Source organism: Notolepis coatsorum (genome assembly GCF_963971535.1).
Source record: "Notolepis coatsorum genome assembly, chromosome: 20".
NCBI classification, from domain to species: Eukaryota; Metazoa; Chordata; class Actinopteri; order Aulopiformes; family Paralepididae; genus Notolepis; species Notolepis coatsorum.
The window spans coordinates 62462507-62489278 of NC_140184.1; the positions used below are offsets into that span (position 1 = coordinate 62462507).

At 41.3% G+C, this 26772-nt stretch overlaps 1 protein-coding gene across 4 annotated transcripts in view; it reads right to left on the reverse strand.

The window, feature by feature from the left end:
- The window catches only part of esrp2 (epithelial splicing regulatory protein 2), a 62242-nt gene extending 36040 nt beyond the window's left edge, over nt 1–26202 (reverse strand). For 3 of the 4 annotated variants that reach the window (XM_084337798.1, XM_084337797.1, XM_084337795.1), the window contains exons 1-3: nt 25810–26131; nt 25205–25333; nt 571–684 (exon numbers count right to left, since the gene is read on the reverse strand). In XM_084337798.1, the coding sequence (XP_084193924.1) occupies nt 571–684; nt 25205–25333; nt 25810–25941 (375 nt within the window). In that variant the 5' untranslated portion in view covers nt 25942–26131. The other variant, XM_084337796.1, reaches the window with a different exon arrangement.
- Between the last annotated feature and the right edge of the window lie 570 nt (nt 26203–26772).

The following is a 26772-nucleotide window of genomic DNA, read 5'->3' on the forward strand; positions in this document are numbered from 1 at the left end:
AATCCCCTTCCTGGTCGTTGCTTCCTTTGACACATGTGTACAGAGCCCACCACTTCTTTTCACCTGGCAGCGCGGACTCTCACAGAGAGTGTAACGTGTGGAAGGTCACACCTACATCCCTCCAGATCCTTCCCTCGCTGTGCAGGCGCCCCGACCGAACTGTAGGAGGACTCGCTGTTTACAATGACCCGGACCCACCCACCGGCTTCCCTCCCGCCAATCGAGCCAGTATGACGGCCGGCCAAGCCGGAGGCAACGCTGACAGCCGGATTCGATACCAGTGTCTCTTGCGTTGGTGACGAGTGCTTAGTCCGCTGCGCCACCCAGCCGCCCACGTTGGTTTATTTTTTAATTAGAACCCAACGTCAGTCTGTCCAACAAATGGATACTCGGACATAGACTGACACAGCGAACCAATGTAGCTGCATAACATTAAAGATCAAAGTAAGCGCTACAGATATTGAGTCATTTTGTAAGATGTATGGTGTCACTGGTAATACCATAATCATGAGTTTATTAATCATGGGAAAATTCTCCTACACACACGGGAAGAGTGAGGGGCATCTCTACCTTCTTGGAGGCCTCTGGGTGGAGGGCCTGTCGGATGACCAGAGGACTGTCCACACACAGTGTGTAGGAAGTTCTGCCCAGAGATTTCACCTCCGACTGGACCGACTGATGGAACTGCAGAGAGAACAGACAAGATCAGTACCTGGTTGCATGAAACTACTTAAGTTAAGGTTAAAAGTACTTTTGTATTCAAGTGTCACTTAAAGAGAGTTGTATAAAACCCCTATATATATATATATATATATATACACATTATGGTTCTTACACCTTTTCCAAAGCAAAATTCAAGCACTTCAAGCTTTTTCAAGGTGCCTTTTCAAGATTGTCCAGCATCTTACACTGCTGTGGTAAATTAAATATTTACACAAATGATAATTTCACTTCTTCCATCACATTAAATCAGATGTGATTGTGCTATAAACAATCAAAATGATGTAGACATGACATCCTATATAACCTGGCTGAGCCAACAAATTTACTTTGTCCTAAATAATGCACGTTATATATACGGCGCTTGCGAGGTGCGATATACACATTATGTGGTTATTTTAATAACGCGCTGCATTGCAAATGTGAATCCCGTGGGGATGTTTTTAATGAATGAAACCTATCGGGCGTTTGGCTCAGATTCCTTTCATATTCTCCGCTGCAGTGGCAGTTCGTCCATAGAGGGCGCTAGAGCGCCGCCCACCCTGGTTGAAAGAAGAAGAAAGAATTCTTTGCGTGTCCTATTCATCCCCCGGCCGCGTGAATACTTTCCCCAAGGCAGTTGTCCTTCCGCGTTCGGTTTACGCGGCTGATACAACTGCCTTGGGGAAAGTATTCACTCCCCCCAGCCCCCTCCACACCCTTTTCATGGGCGCTCCACCTTGAGCTCCACCGTCAGTGCGCAACTCACAGGGCAAAATGCAAATACATACGTAAATAAATACGTACGTACAACATAACGCAATCAAATACGATATCCGAGGGCGCTTGCTCTAGTGCCCGAAGTAGTCACTCTATTGGCTGAGAGTGGCACGTGACATCACGTCCCTAATCACCTCGAGGGTCTAGTAGGGAAATACGCTCCTCTGCTAGTAGTTGTCGGAAATTGATAATAATCACAAGATACTGTACATTCAGACAGTGTTGGATCCAACTAAATAGATTTATATGGACACTTTTATGGAAAGTTCAAGCCTGGACCACAAAGCTTCTCGAACTTAAGGCTATACTACTATACTATACTATATATATGGCTAGCTGGATGCAGTCTGGACAGTAGACACACTTTATCAAGCCCTGCTGGTCTCTCTCTCTCTCACTCTCTCAGAGCGATGCTCTGTTGTTGTGAGGAGGAACTAACTAATTAATTTCGCCGCGGGGGGCATAATCACCCGGACAATATAATGGTAACTGGTTTAAAATGACAAGATATACATCTGTGATTATAATTGGATGGATCTGAGAGAGAGAGAGAGCTGTGCGTGTTTGTGTAGGGCTATTGGAAACGTGGCTGCATTTGACTGACTGATCATATATTGATTGATGGCAATGGTGATAGTTGTACTCTACCCAAGTTAAATATTCGCCAATGCGTGCCTTGGTACATGTTTGCAAAATGTTTGGTATAGCGCCCCCCCTGGAGAATAATTCACCAGCCGCCACTGCTCTGCTGTGGATGTTTAACACTATGGCGTCCGTCCACGTATATATACACGCGTTTCAAAAAAGAGCGTTGTGGACCAGAGCCACGTATATACTCGTGGCAAGTTGTTGTTTTATTCCATATTTATAATGCTTCTTAGGTACCCGATCCACTAGCAGGATCTTTTCACATATTTGATTTTCAAAACATGCAGTACCGGCCAGACCCGCTTAGGGGCGCCATCGCTCCACTGCAGTATCATTATGTGAATTTAAAAAAAAATGCTTTTACAGTTCTGTGGGCAGATCATAGATCCTTGATTCCAAAAGAAGACCCTCCATCTTGGATCAGCTTGCCGAGCGTTTTTTTCAGCGTGGAATAATGGGATTTATGATTAGCCAATGTGCATATCGATCTACCAGAATCCGATGACTGGTGAGGAAATGCTGCCGGCGATCACATGGCCTGACGGTAGGATAATATTACCCCAAATTACAGCTGGATTGGACATTGTTTTATAACGCAGGGATTAAAGCAAAAAAAAATCTCCTGACTTTTTCAGGCCAAGTCATATTCTTATTTTAACCTCCACTGTATTTATTTTTAATAGCGTTGGCGTTTTAAGGGAGCCTACTTGTTTCGGTTTAGTCGATAATCCAATGTACAGTTACCCCCCCACCCCACCCCGCCTACCGAACCCCCCCCCCCCCCCCACCTCATGTACAGCCCCCCCCCTCCACCCAACCTCCTCCAATGTACAGTTTCTTCGTCAAATGTATATACTCTCTTTTTTAGACTCTTATTGTATCACAAACAATACTGTATTTGTAAATCTGGTATGTCATAAATGTATAGATGTAGCAGTATTATCTATCTGTATGTCAAGTATGTCATATATGTTATGATGAATTGAAAATGGGGGACCCTGATGTAAACAAGAGGAAAGTCTTTCTCTGGTCTGCAACTGCAACCGCTTAACAATTGTGTGTATTGAGATGTACTGTATTGTACCGATTCTGCAATATGTTATAACAATCAATCAATATTTAGCAGATTGCAGAATGGGTACAATACAGTACGGCTCAATACACACAATTGTTAAGGGGTTGCAGACCAGAGAAAGACGTTTGTCTTGTTTACATCAGGGTCCCCCATTTTCAATTCATAGTGACATTTATGATGACATACAACATTTATGGCATAGGGACATACATGATATACTACAGGACAGGTATATAGTAATGTTACATTTGTGACATATACGATATGCAAATATACAGTACTGTTACCCATAGATCCTAACAGAGATTATATACATTATGATGGGGAGGAGACTGTACATTAGGGTGGGTGGGAGAAAATAAATACATACGGTGGGGTGAGAATATACAGTGGGGAGGAGACCGTCTACAGATACACCTGTGTGATGTTGCTACGGAGTTAAGCTAATAAAGGATACTCACAACCACAGCAGAGGACTCACATATTTGTACTGTGAAGTAACACGACAATGACAAATGTGTTGTTTCTGTTTTTCTTTTTGACATAGTTGCGGAACACGGAACAAGTTAACAACTCACCACAGTCTACAGCCCCCGCATCATACTGTAGCCTAGCCAGTCTCTTGAAACACTGCCATCTTCAAACTTCCATCCTCTCGTAACTTTCTTTTGTTGGGTGGTGCCGCTCATCCTTCTTTTTAGTGGCCGGCTTACTCCTTCCATTATCGTTATTATGCTGACGTTAGCTAATAACTATGTGTTGGGGATAATGGTTCCGCACGGACCATATTGTTTGTTACATTGCTGTCGGCAAACTCGCTCAGAGTGTCAACATAGTGTTGACGTTGAGTTGATGTTAGCTGCTAGCTGGCTACCCAAATCCACAACAGCCAACCGTACAAAATACAGTCTCAGCCAATCACATCGATTTGTACAGTTAGTTAGCTCCACTCCATTGCGAAATAAAAGTTAGCCAGCCAGGACAGCCCGTATTAGCAAGCTACAGTTGCTAGGTAGCTAACCGTTAGCCACCCGAAGAATGGTAGCTAGCTAACGTTAGCCACAGCCGCATACGGGTCTGTGACAAGACAGGTCTGTGAGGGGGAGGGCACTGTGAGCAGCGTGTGTGCGTCAAGCTCACGTTTGATTGGTTAGAATGGTCAAAATGCCCTACGCATCTACAAATCATATTATACCAGGTAGCCAATTCCGTCAGACTCCAAATCAAATTGACAAAAAAAATAAAAAAATACTGAAATCCGTCTGGAGACGGAACGCTTTAATGCATGTATAACGTAACGTGATCGATCAATGAAAATGCTATATTGATAGGGCGGCTAGGTGGTGTAGTGGGCAAGGCACTCGCCACCAGTGTGGAGACGCTAGGATTCGCGTGTTCGAATCCAGCTCTCCACATTGTTTTTCAGTTTGGCTGGTCGTCCGCAGTAATACACATTGGCCGTATTACGGGGAGGGAAAACTGAAGGGTGGGGATCGAACGTTGTGAACAAGCGACTCCTACAAGTCGGTTGGTGCGCCTGCGCAGTAGAATCAGGAAGTGTCGGGGGCAGCGTGAGCCTCCCACGCGTTACTCCTCGACACAGAGATCGAGCTGCGCAGGTGAAAAGATGCGACTGCTGTTACCTCAAGTACCGGAGGGGACTTGTGCTATGTATGACTTAGTCCACATTGCAGCCGGCTTGTGGGAGGCAAGAAACAGCGTTCGTGACAGGGGAGGGTTGAATTGGATGATACGAAATTGGGATGGGAGAAAATATCGAAAAATGGGAGAAAAAGTGGATAAAAAAAAAAGAAAATGCTATATTGAACGCACACTGTATTGCTAATCAATAATAGTAATCGGCGTTCCCCGCCGCCCCCATTTCATCCATAGATGCTCTGTAAATTAATAGTCCGGATGCTACGCAGTTTGTTTTATTTCATTCGTATATATACAGCAGAAATGGCGTTTGATATAACGGCGCCAACGTTTAGCCTTTTTTGCAGCCTCCTGCAGAAAAGCCTAGACGAAAAGTGCGATATACCTTATATTCACGACGCTATAAAATGACAACCAACCGATGGATTTTTATTTTCTTTAAGCCATTATGAAGGCACAGTTTATGCACTCAAGTGACAATGAGAATGGACAGATAGCAATACTATAAATGATATATAAAGCTCTTAGAAAGTACATCGGTTTGTTTACAAGCCTCTGTCCTCTTGAGGCCTAAATCGCCGCGCCCCGCCCGTCGCCATAGTGTTAACGGAGCGCCTGGATTTAGTTTCATTCAAGCATAAATTGAAGTCTTCATGCGTGGATTGTGGATATGAATTACAACAAATCTGAATATGTGGATTGTTGAATTGTCACTGTCACTCACACGTTGTGATATTGTAACTGGGATTAAAATGTTTGAGGCGATGCGCCGTTTGATTTGATGACGTGACTTGAGAAAATGTATGAGCAATTGCAAGCCTTTGACGTTTTGATGAATGTATTTGAGAAAATGAATTTATCTGTTCAAGCACTGTTAGTGTTATCTGATGATGAACAAGGTGATTAACATGACTGGTGTCACTGGTATAAACCAAAAGTTAATCAATTCAATGCATGTATGGATGATGTCCGAAACAGATTAAAACCTGATTAATAGTGAAATTGTATAACGTACCAAGCCTGTTATTTCGGGGGTCGAGCCTTGAAAACGTTGGGAACCATGTATTTATAGTAGGGATGTCCCGATCCGATTTTCCGAAGATCGACAATTTTTATTTTTTTATTATTCAACAAACATGACCATGTTCACGTCTTAAACTCATACTGAGGCCTTAGTTTTGGTTTTAAATTGCATATCATCATTCATTTATTTATTGTCACACAGAGCAGAAGAATTTTGCCAAAACAAACCAATAGTATCCAGCTGCAGAACAGCCAAACTCTCAGACCCAAATAAAAAAAGAATGTATCCCAATTTCTCACATTACATTCACCCTGAATGTTGACGTCATCCAGGTGAAAAGTTAACTTCATTCAAGCGAGGCATTGCAATCCTTGACATAAATCATTTGATGTATAATTAAAGGAAATGCGTTTGGGTCTGAGAGTGTGGCTGGTCTGCCGTTCTGCAGCTGGATACTATTGGTTTGTTTTGGCAATTCTTCTGCTCTGTGTGACAATACATAAATGAATGATATGCAATTTAAAACCAAAACTAAGGCCTCAGTATGAGTTTAAGACGTGAACATGGTCATGTTTGTTGAATAATAAAAAAAAAAGTAAAAAAAAAAATTGCAGATTTATTTACTTTTTTTTTTTGATCGGATCGGGAAAGATCGGTATCGGTAGATACTCAAAATCACATGATCGGATCGGGAGCAAAAAAACGTGATCGGGACATCCCTAATTTATAGTACATGATACCTAAGCACATACAGTACAGCTATCCTCATAAGTATCTATTAATTCGTATCAATTAGATACTCCTTGGGCTTGTTTTTATCTACTTATTCTGAACGAGTTTAACTAATTATTTTCGCTAGCAAGATCTCATTCGATTATTCATTCAATTAAGCCTACTGCCAGCAGGCACATTTAAAGAAATATAATCCGATTGATTAGGGTAATGAGGGACTTAAAATTAGCCTATAGATTATGCATTTAAGTTGTCGGCAAGGCTATTGAGCTGTACTGTACCCATTCTGCAATCTTTTAATAAAGTTTTAAATCAATCAATCAATCAATACAGTTGGAAAATCAGGATTTCTGCGATCGACACCTGCTGTCTTTTCAGGTGAGGCGGGAGCGTGCAATTATGCTGAGTATCAAGTCTGGTTCGAATTAACGGGACTGAATCAGCGTTCGAGGAACAGGGAAAGCCTGGATTCAAACATCCCGTTAATTGAATCTGGATAATGGGACTTTTGATCGACTTAGTTGAACCAGGTACCAGGATGTAAGCTATATGATGCCCATGTTATTGGTTGCAATACAGACGCACAGTTGACACGCTCTAGTCTCCTCTATTGTTATTTCACACAAACAGCTACCCCTAGTAGCTGCTGGCTTCTTATGTTGCCGACATATCCTACAGAACATTCCTTAACATAGAAAGAATGGATTTGCTTGTTACTCGTCGTTAGTCATGTTGATCACAGCGAAACCACAGCTCCGATGCATAATGGCGTTAGCTAAACAAAACTTGTTTTATGGTAAATTGGCTTTCAGTGTCAGAGCGAGCGCACTCAAGTTGTGCAGACTGGACGCTCTGACCGAAGAGTCCGTTTATCAGAGAGGAGCAGATTTTCAGAGTGAATTTATTTATTAACTCACCTTATGGTGTCGCTTGTCGTTGTCAACATGAACAATAAACATAGCAGTCTGTGGCAACGCTAGCTCACTAGCTTGTTAACGTTTTAAAAATTAAAAAAAAAAAAAAAATATTAGCTCACCAACGTTACTGGGATTAAAGCAAGCTTTCAGGAGGGGCGGGGGGTGCCGTTGGCGGGGGGGGGGGGGGGGGCGCGAGAGGACTCTTCATTTTGCGTGAAAGGCGAAAGCAATTAGAAGAACTGCCTCTCCCTGAACGTCAGCAAAACAAAAGAGATGATTGTGGACTTCAGGAGGTCGGGGGTCAAGGACTACAGCCCCCTCAGCATCGACGGGGCACCGGTTGAGAGAGTGAACAGTTTCAAGTATCTCGGAGCCCACATATCCGAGGACTTGACATGGACCACACACATTGACAGTGTTGTGAAGAAGGCACGACAACGCCTCTACTTCCTCAGGCGCCTAAGGAAGTTCCAAGTCAGTCAGAAGATCCTTAGGAACTTCTACTCATGTACAATAGAGAGCATCCTGACCGGCAACATCACCTCCTGGTTTGGGAATAGCACTGCACAAGACCGTAGCAGACTACAAAGAGTGACACGTTCAGCCGAACGCACAATTGGAGGGGGGCTTCCCACCCTCCAGAACATTTACATCAAGCGGTGCAAGGGGAAGGCTAAGAGAATTATTAAGGACTCGAGCCACCCGAACAACTGCCTCTTTGAACTGCTGCGGTCAGGCAAGCGATACCGGAGTCTTAAGGCGAGCACAGAAAGACTCAGAAGAAGCTTCTATCCCCAGGCCATCAGGCTGCTAAACGAACAATAATCGCTAAACGAACAATAATCACTATGCAACAACCATCAAATGCACACAGCACACACACCCACACGCACACACTCACTCAAACAAACAAACAACACACTGCAGCACCCACTCTCCACACTTTAGATCACACAAACACACTTACACTTTATATTTATTGATAAAGGATTTGCACTACAACTCGTACACCTACTGTGAATTGTACCTAAATTGCACCTCGTCCCATTTCTCCATTTCTGCCTTGCACTATATAGTATTGTATATTAGTACACTGCACAGTATTGTATATTGTATGGTAACTACGTCTATTCTGCATCGAACATATGTCTAAACTGAACACTGACCTCTTTTTTTACTTCTAATTTTACTATGTTTTTATTTCATACTTATCTTGTCTTGCACAGTCTCTGGAGCGCAACAGTAAGAAGCATTTTGTACAAAAGTATTCTGTACTTCTGTATGACAACTATTAAAGAAAACTTGAATTAGGCGCTCTCCGAATTTTATTTGTTTATCTAAAAACCTAACTATTAAGTCAGATAGCGATTTATTATGAAAGTATACAGTGCAATTACAATTTCAATAACTTTCCAGCACTTTTTTTTTTAATCCACTTTTTCTCCCATTTTCTATATTTTCTCCCATCCCAATTTCGTATCATCCAATTCAACCCTCCCCTGTCACGAACGCTGTTTCTTGCCTCCCACAAGCCGGCTGCAATGTGGACTAAGTCATACATAGCACAAGTCCCCTCCGGTACTTGAGGTAACAGCAGTCGCATCTTTTCACCTGCGCAGCTCGATCTCTCAGTGGCGAGGAGTAACGCGTGGGAGGCTCACGCTGCCCCCGACACTTCCTGATTCTACTGCGCAGGCGCACCAACCGACCTGTAGGAGTCGCTGTCCACAACGCCCGATCCCCACCCATCAGTTTCCCACCCCCTAATACGGCCAATGTGTATTAGTATGAACGACCAGCTAAACTGAAAGCAATGTGGAGCGCTGGGCTCGAACAGGCGTGCCCAGCGTCTCCGCATTCGTGGCGAGCGCCTTGCCCACTACGCCACGTAGCCGCCCAACTTTCCAGCACTTTATACACAATTCAAGCACATTTCAAACCTTGAAAACACTACATTGAAATACAAGCATTTTCAAGGATTTCCAGCACCCGTACGAACCCTTAATATATCTTTATCTTGCAGTCAAGGGAACAATTTGATAACATAATTTGTGTTCCAATTCTAATAATAATAATAATAAGGTGTGGGTTCCAAAAATCTGAACTATTCCTTTAAGTTAAGGGCAGAGAACACAGTGGCACTGCTGTATCGGTAACAATGTGGGATCAATTACCCATTATTGTCAATCAAAAAACAATCCTTCAAAAAGGATCTGAAGATACACGTACAGTATAATTAGCTGAACAGGAACACTGGCCCATACCTTCTTACAAGAATGCTACAGTTTTTTTAGTCTTTTAATTTGTCATTTCATATGCCGTGTTCTATTTTATTACTCCAGTCTTAATGTTTTGTCATGCAGTACATTCAATGACAATTTGTAATATGTGGACTTATGGAAGACTAGCTGATTGCGATGGCATCAGCCAATGAGCATCCTTTAAATGAACTAAAATAAGGAAATGAAAATACAAGCATGCAAAGAAAAAGCAGGAACCAAGAAAATGAGTTTCTTTCAACAGGATCCCTGTAAAAAAAATCATGTGGAGCCTCAAATACTGGTGGAAAAAAATTAAAGATTTAGAGAAAGTCATTTATGAATGTTACTAACTCCCTCATGCTGAATTATGTCCTCTTCTCTAAAGTTAGACATTATAAAAGGTGATGGTTTAAACGTCTGCCTCTGTGCGAGTGTGTGTGCGAGTGTGTGTGCGCGCATTTGCAGTTTGCAAAGGCTGGTCAGACAGGTTTTTCTGCAGGGCGAATGAGGAAGCAGAAGAGGGGGAAAGCAAAAAGGATAGAGAGAAACGGAGAGAGAGAGAGATGGAATGATTACAGTAGTAATCGCTAGGATAGAGGATTTCACTCTGCGAGACCCAACAGTCACGGAGGAAAACAACTCTGGCCAGACAAACCAGCCGGTCTCTTTTTCCATAAACACTGCAGACTAACTTGTAAACACTGTTGGCATACCGAACACTGGGGTGCGTGGCTCCCACATATATATATATATATATATCCACCCGTGTTTAGTCAAAACGAGCATGGTTAATGGGCCCTATTACCATTGTTTTGTAAACCCGCTAGCAGCTTCAACTGTCAATAGGAGCAGCAGTCACCTCAACCTCCTCAACAGCTTCTGGGGCGGCTACCTGATATCTAGAGGCCCAGTGAGATTCTACCTGATATCTAGAGGCCCAGTGAGATTCTACCCGATATCTAGAGGCCCAGTGAGATTCTACCTGATACAGTACCTGAAAGAAGACAAGAGCCTTTAACTAGGGCTTGGAAAAATATAGATACATATTGAATATCATCCAACTGTATCATTGATTTATTTGTATATATATAATAATTTGGTAGATATCATTTGATGTATTTATCAATATAAAATAAAATCCTGAATATTGTGATGCATATTTTATATAATAGTCACAATTTTAAATGTTTTTCTAATAACAATGTAATGAATTGCGATTGAATCAAAAACCACAAAATGTAACAAAGCCTCCGATTGGCTCATACGCAATGTACATAACTCAGCAAAGTAAGGTATCAAAAAAAAGGATTGTTTTGGTATGTGTATCGAATCCCAGGACATTTCTCAAATGATACCCAGCCCTAGTTTTGATTAGTTGTGGATCAATTATATGTGTGTGGTGTTAATACAATGCATAGACACACCCCTCTTTTGCTTGGCAATAAGACTTGTGGTTCTGATTCAGAATTCATTCAACCAAATTTGTCCTCAAGCACAATGGTTCAGACTTCAGCCATTTTTAAATGCATTCAAATCTCACTGCGACCCATCATTGGTCCTTATTCAAACTTTGAATAACATTCTAGAAAAGCTCAAATCAAATCAACCACTATCCAATTTCTCTGCTCTTTGATAAGCTAATTAGTATCAGACATCAAAAGGACCCCTTTAACCCTCTGACAGTGTTAACGCTCTTATACAACCTTTAGAAGGACAGGTGGTGGTGGATCTTTCCTAGGACTAAGTGATTGATTGGAAGGGGGTAATTTCACATTGCCACTGGCCATATATGACATATGAAGAGAGGGGGGGGGGGGGGTATTAGGAATGCATGTCAGAGCACGTTCTCTCACAGAGGAAGGAGAGACCGTCAGTACCATTTACCAGCACACACGTAGAGACAGAGAGAGCGCGAAGCATTGGGCCTCTAAACTCCCTCTGGGCCCCTGGCTGCGGTGGAGGAATTCAACTTGGCTAACTGCAGGACTTCATTCTATCACAGCAGACCCATAAACATCAACCGACATTTAAAAAACATAATTGGTTCCCTTTCTATGACAGCAGAGATGCTAGGTACATTTTCCCAATGGCCAATCAAAACGGTCCACTTGGTATTAAACTACTGCAGCGCATATCAAACAGAGTTGATGAACACTGTTAAACTGTCTCCTCTGGTACTACTACTAACCCTTCAATTAATTCACAAGCATTTAGTTAAGACTTCCAAATTAACTTTATTGCTGGTGCACCGTGCAACACACCTGAATTCAAAACCTGGGTCTTTACCGGTCAGCCAAAGGGGAATCTCCCCTGGCCAAGGGAGATATCAGGCTCAGGCTTCAGGTAGGACAACTCCACTACATTACACTCGCACTCCACCGACTGTCGCCCATTTTTTTTACTTGCATTTTCCATTATTCAGACAGACAATCTTTTTTTTATATGTTTTCCACATCACATCGTTGTGATACAAAACTGCGATAGGAAAACCAACCTGAAAAAATTTAAAAAAAATTATAAATAAAATACAAAACCCAAAATAAAATAAACAAAAATAAAGAAAAAGAAAGATACAGTCCAGCACATCCCTGACCTTGATCATATAATCAGTCGTTACATGTTACGGTTACATATAACTACTATATAATTATAAAATGTACAGAGAGTATAAATCGGACCTAAGATATCCTGACTTTTATCCTGACTGTCGCCCATTTCTAATACGTTGTCCTGCATGGGAATCCAAACATGCAGGGAACCCCCCCTGGCCAAGGGAGATTTTAGGTTCACTATGTTTCAGGCATCATGTTCGCTCTCTCTAATGGAGAAACCATCACAATCCCTTTGTCCAATACCCACAAACTAATGTTTAACTCCATCTTTACTGTTAAGTAGAAGTAATAGATATTATCGGTTCTCTGTATCAGTAGTAATAGATATCAGTTATCCTTGAAAAGTGGCATCTGTGCTCGATACCTACTTTTTTTTTAGAAAGCCGTTCCGTCTGCAAAAAGAGCATGTAGAGCAGGGGTAGGCAACCCTAGGCACGCGTGCCTGCATAGGGCATTTGCATAGGCACAGGGGGCAGCAGTTAAAAAAAAAGATTTGCTCTGAAATATTATAGTGAAATATTTTGCACTGTTGTCGCATTTATCTTGTTGAAATCCTCCCACAGGTTCTTTTTACTACCACATATTTAATTGGGACCCTTTATTTGTTTATTATTTCAATTTAGCTGGAAATACATTGCTACATCATTCAGTAACATTTGCAGAGCCTTATAACAAAAACATTACGGTCACCATTGTGACCAGTGGGATTAATCAACAAATTTTATTATTTATTTTTCTATTTCATTGAACATTGCACATGTTAAAAGCCATTTTTTTTTTTACTCAAAATGTGAGTATTACCAAGTCAACTTGTGTTCTTAAAACAATGACAATAAACATAGTTTTATTAGGTTGAAATAATGTGGTTGTGTACTTATTTTTCTGTTAACTTATTATGGATTGAAAACTGAAAACCTTAATGCACAGTAACTGAACTCAATATTTTTAAGTTCTGGTAACTTATTATAATTGTTTTTACAGTGTAGTCTTGCGATCAATCAAAACTTATTTACACGATATACCTCACATTCACCCTCCATTCACATCCTGGTGTTCTCCTGGTGTTCTCCATTAGACCTGTAGGTGGAGCTATGACAGCACACGTACAGTACACACACCGATGGTGTGTGATGTGTCCAAAAATGAATGGGCAAATGTGAGTGAAATGGTCGCACTGTATGCAGCTGTTTGTCTGCATTGCACCCCCCCCCCCCCCAACTCAGATTTAGGGTTGATACAACCATCATAATAATGTTAATAATAACAATAATGATGTAATAATGTAAAAATTATCATTAAAAATACCTGATTATCAGAAAAAATTACGATGCATGGAATATTGTTGAGGCACACTAGTTACAACTATATTTCAAACAGGCACTCTATGTCAAAAAGGTTGCTGACACCTGATGTAGAGCATCTATGGTGATTCCTCCAGAGTCTTGACTGGTATGTAGCTCAGGTTGTACTTTATTGTTAGTTACTTTCTAGCATGTGTGATAACCACAACAACACTCATCCCTACTGGTCCAGGACCCATCGGATGACAGCATAACAGCAGTGTTGGCATGGCAACTATGATCCATTTATTGACCATCCTGCCTTGTGGGAACACTTCAAGAGAGGTTCTGCCCACTTATGGCCTGCTCTACATTTTACAGCAGCTGTTCTGAGTCAGCAGCTGTGGCACAGACACACAGCACCACGACTGGATGATAAATACAATGCAGAACCTTTATTGACTAATGCATGCCTTTAAACCCCACTCCCGATGACCTCGTCAGAAAAGTCAGGGGAACTTCTGAGGTCAAGGGGTAAAAGTGAGTGTTGAAAGAACAGCTAACACAAGCAACAGAAAGTAAGCTTCATGGTTGGAATGAGTAAGGTAAGGTCACAGTTCATGTTGGGAAATTTATAGTGACGCAATCAGTCATTACAACTGGATAAGAAACTCCCAAGTCAATATGATAATTTCACATGCAAGTAACAAAGACACTTGTCCATTATCCACTTAATACTTCATAAGAATAATCAACTAGCCAAGCCATAGTCAACTTTTTCATTTTAATTTCTGAAAATGCAGCAATATTCTATTTTGAACCCAGTATGTTGCATTAGAATCTTCTGCACAAGGACCACCAGGGGCCCTTGAGGGAATTGTTTCATGTCACAGTTTCATTCACTAGAAGTTAGCAAAATGAGGGGAGCAGAATTTTCACTCCATCCACTCATCTCCCCCACGTACAGTATATGGAATTCTGGGCATAATCATATCAGACAACCAAAATCTTCAGAGATGGGGGTCCTTGAGACAACATCTTGATCAAATGTGTGTCAGTTTGAGAACCTCGTCCTATGCAAGTTAGTTGAAATAAAATACATTAAAAATGTGTAATCTGTGGAATGCAAAGCAGGATTCCACTTCATTCCGACAGTTGATCCCCACATGCATATGACACTCCAATCTCACACATCCCGTTTCTCCTTCTAAAAAAGGTGCATGGGTCTGTAAAGCTCATACTACCAATTATTGAATGACAGTGTCGGAATATTATGGATTCACTGTGACCGCCGCCATGGCAGATTCTACATGTGAACTCATGGCTTTCATTAGAATATTTTCAAATATGCGGTGCACATTCATGACCCTTAGAGGGAGGAAGTCTAATTGATTTTAGTGACTCCATGGCCTTTCCTCTAGTGCCATTATCAGTCAAAAAATGCAAATGTGTGTATTTCTTGTTCCGTTAGTTCTACGTCATGAAACTGAAATCCAGTGATGCGTCTACTACTCGTGGACAACACATTGCCAAGGACCTATGAAGTCACTAGGGTTGGGCATCGTTTGGATTTGAACGATTCCGGTTCCGATTCTCCATATAGATTCCCGTTCTAAACGATTCTCGATTCCGATTCTTTGAGGTGGAGGTCAAAACAGGTCAGCTTATTAAAAGAAAATGTCATACTATTCACATTTTCAGTTGACTTAATACAGTTTCATTTGGTTGCTGTACTGTAACTAGGGTATTAATTAACCCTAGAAGTCACCATATTGGATTTTACACAATTTGGAAAAATATTTCTCCCCTACTTCCCCTAGCCTGTTCTCCTGATTCTCACCAAACTTGATGCGACTGCCAGATCCAATAACATTTCAGAAAAAGACATGATAAACAGGAAGTGATTAGTTACTTGTGAACGTCTGATTTTCAACTCGACAATTTATGTTTGCCTTATAATAGCAAGGATGCCTGCGATGTTCTGAGTAATCTGGCCTCATGGTGGCGCTATTCTCATAAAACTAAAAACATGAACTACTACCCCAACTGCTCAGATTAGGGGCATGGTAAAAAGGTAGATTGAGAATTTGGGCTGTTCGGGGATATACCCGCTGTCAGCCACTGACCGCACATGTCTAGTTGAATAGGCATTTTCAGTATACTTGCTCAGAGCATTAGAGTTTGATTTAGTTTTGTTATATTAAGATAATTCTTACCAGAGTAGTTTAAGAACCAGGTGAAAAGATAATAGTATGCACTTATGTATGAAAAAGAATATTATGCACTTATGCATGTATGAAATTGCCACCACTAATAGTCAAGGAATGAGAGTGGATCAAATTACTATAAATGAGCTTAAATTAAAAGTAGAGCTGAAACAGCATAATTGTTAAAAAGTTGGTACGAAAGTTGTACACAAGCTACTCCCCGAATGTCCCCAAGGGGATCAATAAAGGAATATCTTATCCTAGCCTACACATCAGGGATGCTAAGCAGTAAGCTAGCTATCCATAGCTAGCTGCTAGTTGTATACGTTTGTTATCCAGTGAGTCTGAAACTGACAAGAATAAAGCTAAATTGGCTTACAAGTATGTTGTTTGGGTCGGTTAGCCTAAAAAGACGGTTAGTAATAATTGAACATTTTGAGCAACAATGACCAGGAACAGTTAGAGTTTGGTTGAGTTGGTTACGTTCAGTATCTCCAAAATGGCCGACCTCCGGTTTGATGACGTGCCGTTAAAACACTATTCCTTTTTGGCATACATTGTTAAATAGGTGCACAACATGACTGAAAAAGTGATCTAAAAAACTGTTGGCCATTTTTCATCGATTAAATTAATGGTGGCTACAACCAAGCCATGCATTCCACTTTCACCTTGTTCTTGGAGGCCAGAAGAACCATCTGAATATGAAAAGAAAACGAATATCAAGAAAAATGAAAAAAAGACTACTTGTCAATTGAAACCAGTTGAAAAATAAACAAAATGGAAGAGTCCATGATAGTTGATGATAAATTACTAAGATAGTAGCTTACGTCTTTTTTTCTTTTTTCATAGTATTCCTACCGCATACTATGAAAGTATATTCAGTATGAGTTTGCAGTAAGACGTACAGTACATCTCTCGCAGTACAATCCCATGCATAGCGACAGTGGGAGCAGGTACCTTAAGTCCTAATGACAACTGCCAAGGACTGTTGTTTACTCAGAACGGTGTTCACAGCGATATGTACGTGGCCCCACCTTGCTCAGTCGCTATAGTCGGATTAAAGACAGAACACACAAATGGTTTGGAGGAGCGGGTGACACACCCTGTCCCCTTCTACCTCGGTGCCAAACCACACATAACAAAGTAAACCCACTCAACAGGACATGGGACTATTGCTGGTTACAAGTACAGACTAGGATCTTCACCTTCAGTAAATAAAATAGGCTGGGCAATATGGCCTCTAAATGATATGTTTTTTGGCCATGTCACGATACACATCACAATATTTTGACATTTCCTCTAGTCTAAAGCACTTAAAAATGCTTGATTTAACCCTTTGAAGCATACAGTTACGGCAACATGACGATTAAGATAGTCCCTGCAACATATGTCTGCATTAAACCATGAAGATGCTTTAAAAAAGAAAAGTTATTAAAAGTTTCTAAAAGAGTAGTCTACAGGCACACTAAAAAATGTATTAACATCCAAGACATGTGGTGCCTAAGACTTTTGCACAGTACTGCGTTTTCTATCCACTTTAGCCAAAAATACACACGTCCCACACACACACTACTGTGAGAAAATAATAATTTTTATTATCAGCAATGTTATAACATCTTACTGGTAAACAAAACACTGTAAAGGTGTGTGTGCATCATCATCATATATATATTATGAACACTAGGAAGTATTCTCTTATGCCGCTTTTCCACGGGCTGCATGCTCGACTCGGTAGTACCCCCCATATATATATATATATATATATATATAAAGAATGCATTTTCCATCAGAAATGAATTTTGCAACTTAAGAGCTAGTAGAGATGGATTGCCAATGTGCTCCATCATTAAGACTTTGGATGCCAAGCCCGAGATTTCTCGAGTTTACCCCCCCGACCGTTTAATGCCCATCACGAGATTTCTCAGTTTTTTTTTTGCGATCTGAAATCATATTGCATCAAGCGAGCCTACCGTTGGATGTCCAGGCAGCCTATTCTTTAATCCCAGCCGAAGAGTGCTGCCGAGTGCTTCCGCGGAGCGGGCGCGGCATTATGCAGCCGTAATCCCCGCTGTTTTTCCATCGACGCTTAGCTCAACTCGTTCGCCGCCTTGCTGTGGAGCCTGCGGTGCGGTTGGTGACAAGTTGGAATCACTTCAATTTTTTTTTTTTTTTTTTTTTTTTTTTTTTTTTTTAACGTTTATCATCTCTCGCTATAAACGTGCATTCTTTCGCTGGTTAAGTTTAGGCATTCTTTCAGAGTTGGTTAAGGTTAAGTTAAGGTTAAGGTTAGGCATTATTTCAGAGTTGGTTAAGGTTAGGGTTTGTCGCAGAGCATGGCAATAGAATCGCCCGTCTGTCTTTCTTGACGTGGAGGCAGCAGCCCATTTCCGCTCTACCGCGCACCGCGGTCACATGGGCGTCATGGCCAATCAGAGAAACGCGACGCACTCTTCGGCTGGGATTAATATAGACACGTCCAGGCACCGCCGGCGCTCAGATGTGAAAAAAGCGCCCCCCTATCGTCTCCCAGATGGTAAATCACCCTTTTGGATTGGACTCAATGAAATTGAATGGGAGAACGGATTTCTGACTCCACATTTTACTTCTCACTGATGTAACCGGGGTCTACCAGAGTTCATTCTGGAACCTTGGTGCCACGGCGAATGTGTTCTACTGTACACACGGTGGATCAATACAATTATAGATTTTTTCGAATGGCGATCGGAAATTGGAATAAACCATTTGGATACCATCTGACCTCAGGTAAGTAATCTATGTTATCAGTCTTAGGATAATCAGACTCAAACCGTTTTCACGGAGATATAAGCGTTTCCACTATATGTGATATAGCTGTTTTGACTGTAAAAGCCATCAGGAAATAAGAGCAGCGATTATCAGCGCGCGGCACGAGCGCACACATATACTATCGATCATCTAGCGTTTATTTGAAAACGATTCATAAATAGGCCGACAAATGACAACGTTCTGGAATATTCCAGTAAAAGACGATCATCATCATAGGGTTGTTTTTTCCGCGAAAACAAGTGATTTTCAAAATGCTATCAAACGGAAATGAAGCGATAAAAAAACAATCTGCCTTGACAATGTTGACTGGAAAATGAGTATTTGATAAGCGACAGGCAGATTAGACGCATAGCCATAATTTAAAACATAGATTAGGCGATATTAACATTGGAGTGGGTTTGGGCATCAAGGGGGTAAAAAGGAAAACACCATGACGTCAATGCGTTTGATCTGGCCTTGGTTGTCTTGGCTCGGCTGTCAAGCTGTTCATTACCAGCTACTGTGTGACTTGTCCAAGTTTGACTTTCTGATTACCAAGGTAGTGGCTCTGTGTGGGTTGATGCTTTATACACGCTTTTATTTGGGGACCCACACTTTCAAAAGAATTTCTCTCTTGACCCAAACTGATTTTGTTGTGAAGATATACCCTGTTTAACCTTATACAAGCCATACTGTAAGCCTAATATTCAGTAGTATTCTAGATCAGAGGTGGGCCGTCGGGACCAGCAAAGCTTCCCTTTATATTATCCCTTTAGAAAATAATATTTTTTATAATTTAATATAGCCTATATTTTCATTAATTCTATATGTATTTTACAAAGTTTGTTCATGTCAGGTTATTAACATAATTCCATTGTTCTCTCCCTCAGTTCCAGTACAGCTCATACACTTTTGAGCTTTTGTGCTGTCCCCGTCCAAAATAAATCTACCCTGGGCCTTCAGGATGTCGAGTGAATCCCCTCTGCTGTCGAAAATAAATTTAATGGGGAGATGTTGTCGATTGTCAAATTTGTTAACCAATCAGGTTTCGAGTTTGACATGTTGGGCATATTCTTTGGCACACTAGAGCCTTCTAGCTGGCCTAGCCTGCTACGTCATCAGCTTCTTGAGTGGCTGGAAATTGGACTCACACCATCAGAGGGCCAATTACTGAAACAAAACTAGCAATGTAAAGTAGCAGATTTTGATTGAATTGTGTCCCGTTTTCCTTTTTTTAATGCACAATGACGGAACGGGGAGCTGAAATGGATTTGGATTTACTGACGAAGCCTTTTAGGAGAAGAACCTTTCAAGAAAGGCTGGAGCTAGTGAGGACAGCTAGCAGCCCTGTCCCAGCCAGGGAATGGAACTTTTAAAATCGAGCAACTAAAAAAAAAAAGGTACACCTGGCTCGCATCATCGGAGGAACATTGCAAACTGTATTGCTGGGAATGCCTGTTATTTGCAACCGACAGGCATGGCTCTGTGGTGTCATTGTGTTGCGTTTTACAGGATTTTTGCTTGCTTGGTGGTCATATGACCACTGGTTGTTGCAAGATTGTTCTCATTTCTTTGGTAATGATGACATTGATTTGGGCTATGCATGTATATTTGTGATGCAGCAGCTTGTCATACTGAATAATAGTGGCGCTGGCGCATCCTTAATTGTTTAAGTCACCATCATGTCTCTGCAATTAATCAAGTCAAGTGTTGATCCTTGTGTTAAAATCACTTTATTCCACTAAATAATGTACCGTCACTGTGAATATAGAGTGGTTACATCAAATGACAATAGCCTAATAGCCCTAGTGTCATGGTGAGGTTAGCCCTAGTGTCATGGTGAGGTTATGCAAAGTCAGTTAAATTGCTTAATTGATAGCACTGAAGGCCTAGGTATAAAGTGCATGGCCACCACTGTTCTAGATCAATCTTTGAAATGCTATATCAGCATGACATAGCTGGTATCATCATAGAAAATTATTCTTTCCCAGAATCATTTGTGGAGCCATGTTTCCATCCAACTTTGGGTCCCAACCCAGTGTCTGAAAGACCCTGGTGTAGGTGAGAGGCAGGGAGGAAGGAGGTGGCCTTTGAATGTGCTCCTATCTGTGTTTGCTCTCTGCTACGACAGGACTGTGCAAGCCAAGGCTGCGCTGGGCTGTGGGTGACACAGCTGAGATAAGAGTAGCAGCAGGTAGTGCCAACGCAGCCCCATGGGTATTAGGGCCATTATACTGTATCTGGGTTAATATTTTTGAAGGAATGGAGATATTGCCTGGAGCAGGGATAGGAATTGCTATCTAACAAAATCATAATTGTGGATAGAATAGTGGGAAGAAAAGTGAATAAGCAGAGTGGCTTACTGCAAGTGACAAAACATTGCTGGTTTATGAGGCGCTTCACATGCAAATAATATTGTTGGTCTTGGGTCATTATCTAAATTATCCCCATTTCCCTTGACTCAACACGTACCCGTCATCATGATTCCAGGTCCCATGATCCTGTTACTAGGCTTGCCACAGTAGTCCGTGTTACCAGTAGGGCTGCAACGATTAGTCGACATAATCGACGACGTCGATTATAAAAAAATCGTAGACGAGGAATTGTTGCATCGATTAGTCATTAAAAAAATTATACCTTTTATTTTTTTTGCACTACCTATCTTTGTGAAAGTGGCTTCTCAGCTCTGGTCCAGCCAGCTGAAGACTTCTTAGCTTAACATAACAGACCGACAGTAAGTTTGGGGGAACTAATGGGATAACTGGGGTCTCAAAGCAACTCTGAGGTCATGCTCAATGTCCAATCTGTTCCTCTGCTCTGTCTTCAGCTGGACCAGAGCTGAGAAGCCACTTTCACAAAGATAGGTAGTGCAAAAAATTTAAAATTTAAAATAAATATTTTTATATAATTGTTTTTCGATTAGTCGACTAATCGAAAAAATAAGACAGATTAGTCGACTACCAAAATAGTCATTAGTTGCAGCCCTAGTTACCAGTGTTACTCTGTTCAGGCTCCAATGAGTACATTACTTGCCCACCACCCTCACCAGTGTATTTTTTTAATAAAACCCATTTAGTTCATTTTCACATATCAGTGCCCACATTTATCAAAAAATAAATAAATACAAATTTTGTTAAATAATAAGCGTGTTATCAATACTTAGTCAGACAACATTATAAAGCAAACATGTATGCACGGACATACAGCTATTTTATAGGTCTCTGTGCAGAGTAGCTTACGTTTCACAGAGTAGATTTGCATGAAGGTGAGAAAGGAGGCTCTAGAGATGACGGTTTACAACTATGGCTATGAGGATGATATTTTGGATTAAACCCACACAGCAGCTCGACTGGAGAGGAGCTGAGGACCAGTCCAGACCAGCAACAGTATGTTTATGCGATGCACTGTGTGCATGTCAATGAAAGGATAGAAAATTTACGGAATGCATTACAGTCAGTTTGTTACATGGGTACAGCTCTGCTCTAAACTACAGGAAGCTCGTGGTGATGGGGCTGATCTCTAACAATGACGAGAAGGCCTACTGGGTGGAGGTTGATGAACTGGCACGCTGGTGCCGGGATAACAGCCTACTAGTCTGACCTGAACATTGGTAAAACCAAGGAGCTGATTGTGGATTTTAGGAGAATACAGCAGGGGATACACACGCCACTGTGGATAAATGGGGCTATCGTGGACAGGGTGAGCAGTTTCAAGTACCTGGGAGTCCACATCATAGAGGACCCGACATGGACAACACACAGATTCTGTGGTAAAAAAAAAAAAAGTTAAACAGCGCCTCTATCACCTGAGACAGTTAAGGAAGTTCAGAGTATCGGGGAAGATACTACGCTCCTTCTATTAATCTAGCTACTAACAGGAGAGACTGATAAATTACAGATAAGGAATATAGCAGGACGATCAGTTACGATAAGTTAACCTCACGTTGAAGTAGGGCTGGGTGATATGGCCAAAAATAGTATCACGATAAAATTTCACATCGTTCGATATAATTATTTATATTTAAAAAAAAAAAAAAAAAAATATTATTTAAACAACAAATGTATGTTTATTTTGCAGCTATTCTTTATCGTTGTCGCCATCTTTAGTGTTACAGCCCCTCACTATACAGTTCTCAGGCTGCAGCTGGTTTGAAAGCTGGTTTGGAAAGCGAAAGTACCGTGGCTCCAGGAGAGTTGAACAATTCTGGCTCTGCTAGTTTATTTTCTATCTTTTGGCGCTTTTTTGGTGGACAAACCACCGGACACATGCACCATGACTCGCGACTGGAGACTAGCTCTGCTAGCACACATAGCCTACTGTGTACAGACGGTTTCAAACTGTATTTTAAATTAGAAAGCAAACAAAATAAATGGACAAGAGAAAAATAAATCTCAATTTGGTCAGTATTGTCATTTGGACAAGCAAAGCCATTACTTTAAGTTGCAGGCAAGAAAAGACAAGTCTGTCCACCGTCTCTGGTTTTAAAGCTGCCCTGTTGCAGGTCACAATAATACAAAAAAAGAATTAAAAAAGAAATTTGAAAATTATCGATATTATAGATTAAAATATATCACGATAATTATCGTTATCGTTTTTCAAACAGCAATTATTTGGACGAACGGACTACATATTTGGAATCTAAATGGGTACACTCTCGCCTGAAAAAAATATTAAAATGGTATAATAATTGTCCTAGGTCGTGGTTAAAACAGCGCTTGGCCTTGGGAAATAGTCGAACTACGCACCTTAGCTGTGATATAATAACCATATACCATGGCCTGTCGTGAGCTGTTGCTTAAATACACACAACGGACAGCTCTTACAATTACAAGTTTGAGTGTATGAAAATCTTGCTATACACACACACACCGCTAAATGAACTTAAACTTGAGGACAATATTATGAATAAGTACTTGTTTTAATAGCCTGGGGTCAGGACAGCACTCTACAGCATGGTGTGACATGCTGCCAAACTGGAGTTGAGCTTGTTTAGTTACAGCCCCCCTACAGGTGGGCCTGAGTCAGCCCATAACTAGGTACCATACTGCAGGTGTGTAATGTCAAAGATAATGGCAAGTGCCAACAGCATTAGCAATAAAACACACAAAGGCAATAAGGCATCCATTTCTATCTCCTCTCCCATCCCTCTCTAGAGAGCACATACTGTAGATTTGCATTGGCAAACTTGTGGAGTGCGTAGGTATTCCGGTCTCATTAACTGTAGCTTTGCCTTAATACAATTCTCTATCATTTGCTTTAGTCTAACAACTTTTTTTCTTGCACCCTTTAGGTTAAAAGTGACCTCTTCTAATCTCGCCAGCCTAGGCTACCTTAATGAATCTTTCACCAAAGAAAACAAACCCACGTCCTTGGGTAATCTGGCCGTGTGTCAATATGGACAGCGCACCTTACAATCAGACAAACAGCCTCTCTGCTCTGTTGCATAACTAGTGCTGCTCAACATCACATCTCCAAATAAATAGCAACTTTTCTGGAATTGGGAAAAGCTTCGTTTCCCCTCCAGATTGAGCAAAATACCAAGCTATGGCCTGGCTGACCAACTGCAAGAGAAAGTGGCCACCCAGACCAGCAAAGTGAGAACTGCTTGAGTGGGTTAATATTTGAAGGGTGAGCACACAAGCTAATCTACATTTGGAAATGAAAAGCCTTGCCGAGTGGACTGTGAGAGACAAACGGCTTCAGAGTTCAGACTAAGCTCTCATGTATCTATAAAAAAAAAAAAAAAAAAAACACACTTTGCACTTTCAATGTCACACAGCCGTAACAGCACAGCTGCTGTCAAGACATGCAGCAAAAACAAACCTGTTTTTGAGTTGATTACCTCAACCAACCTGCTTGTGCTAGCAAAACATTAAGGACACAGTAGCACTAATCTCAACCCAACACTAGGCATTTTCAATTAGGTTTTCAATTGTGAAACACTAGAGGGGGGGGGGGAGGGTGCACGGAGTGCAAACAAATCCTCTCATTGGGGCGGTTGAAAAACATGTTTGGTGACATCAGGTCTTTTGTTAAAACATACCTGCCAAAGGCAAGGAGATTCACATCCTGTACATTAGGTGGTCTCCTGTCCCAAATGAAATCCAACTGCTGTGGCTCAGGCCAGAAGGCCTGTGTTAAGTCCTCATCCAGACCAAACATCCCCCCTTGCCTGCCCAAAAGGGAGGCAAGTTCCCAGGTAAACATTCCGTCTTCCAGATGTCTGCAGCGTGCATCAGTCTGAGGCAAGACTCGACCTGTAAGGCCTCTTTCCCCACCCTACCCTCAGGCACTGCCCAGCCTAGCTCTCTAAACTGTCAGCCTCAGGCACTGCCCAGCCTAGCTCTCTAAACTGTCGGTGACCTACTAATAAGTGTAGGGCCAAACCAACAAACCAAAACAAGGTTGAGCCCCCAGAATTTCGGAGCTTTTTTTTTAAAGACACATTCCTGTGGATAATTTGGGGGCCTGGTTTAGGGCCGCAATTGAAATCACTCGACATCTAATCAACTAAACCGAATCTCACCTGTTGTAGAACTTTGTCCAGAGGCTCAGCCTTGCAGATGTCGTCCAAATTCACTCCCGTCTCATCTTTACACTGTTCTGTCAACTCCAAAGTGTCAGGCTTGACAAGCCATCTCTGAAGCTTCCCTACCTGCAAAGGGAATTCGTGTTTCATGGAGCAGAAAGTAGCGTGAAGACAGCTACTTATTTCCGAATTTATACACCCCTTTCATGACCAACCCCCGAAATTATTAACTCAAAAAAGGACAGTGAAATAATTGACAATGTAGTTGCAAAAGCACTTAATTGTCAATGAGGGGTTTATGTCGAGAAGTTGACAATACAACCAACAAGGTATGCTTTTTCTACATAGGCTAATGTAATGTTAAAGTCTCCCCACCCTCAAGTAAAAATGTGATTGCACACCTGGACAGCGTGGACTGGTTGACGGTTGGTTGTAGTTTGAGTGAGAGCAGAGACATGCAACGTTAAAATTCGAGATATGGAAGTGAAGATTGGAAGAGCACACTTTGTTGGTTTTAATGTCAGCTGTCAAACATACTATTCCACTACAGGTAAGTAAATGTGCCACAAACACTACATAAGAAACCTTACAAAGGTCCATACCTTTTTCTCATGTAGATCCACAATTTGCCACACCAAGAGAATTATTTCCCTCTCATCCGAACCCAGTTTACCCCCATTTGCACCAGCTGTTGCCCCAAAGAACACCACCAGAGTATCACTGTGCGAAGCCATCAGGGACCACAAGGGTAAAAACTACAATTAAAAGCAAAGATCAAATAAAAATAACACGAGGGTTCACCTTTTTCCAAGTGATAAGAGGAGCAAACAAAAGATCTGGAAATTCAATTGAAGTAAACGGAGAGAGAGAGAGAGAGAGAGAGAGAGAAAAAGATTATTTTCAGAGGACACAGAGTTTGCGGCCAAAGACTGTACCTGTTCCAGTACTTGAGCGTGTTCTATCCAGAGATACTGGTTTGACTGGTAAAGAAGGGTGGAAAAGTGTTTCTTTCACACGAACTCCATAACAAGCCCTGAAGCGTTTTTTCCCCTCTCTTGCTATTTTTTCTGACTTACCTGTATGGCTCAGCCTCTATTTGAGCGACGCTCCAAGATGGTTATTCATTGGCTGCTTTGCAAAGGTATGGGCGGGACACACCGGTGTGCAACATCCTCTTATTGGCCAGGTCTGTTGAAGGCGGAAGTAGCGTTAGGCCTGTGGTGCATGAAAGGTTCTCTTAGACAACTGGGGGGAAATACATAGCTTGACGGGCATAATACTCACTGACATATTTATTATTTGTAAAGTAGGCATCTCTTTTTAAACACATTTTAATCTTAATACAGGCCTAACATCTTAATAAACCCAAAACTATTATACGAGGCTAAGTCATCCCAAGAAGGCCTCCTAAATATATCGTTTTCCAGAAATATATTAGTACCAATATCAATGACCAAAATGTAACAAAAAATACGTTATTCTAAAATATCGGTGTTGTGTTTGTTATGCTATTCTAAAATATTATGAGTTAGCATTGTCTCTATCACCAACTGGGGTTCGTCTGA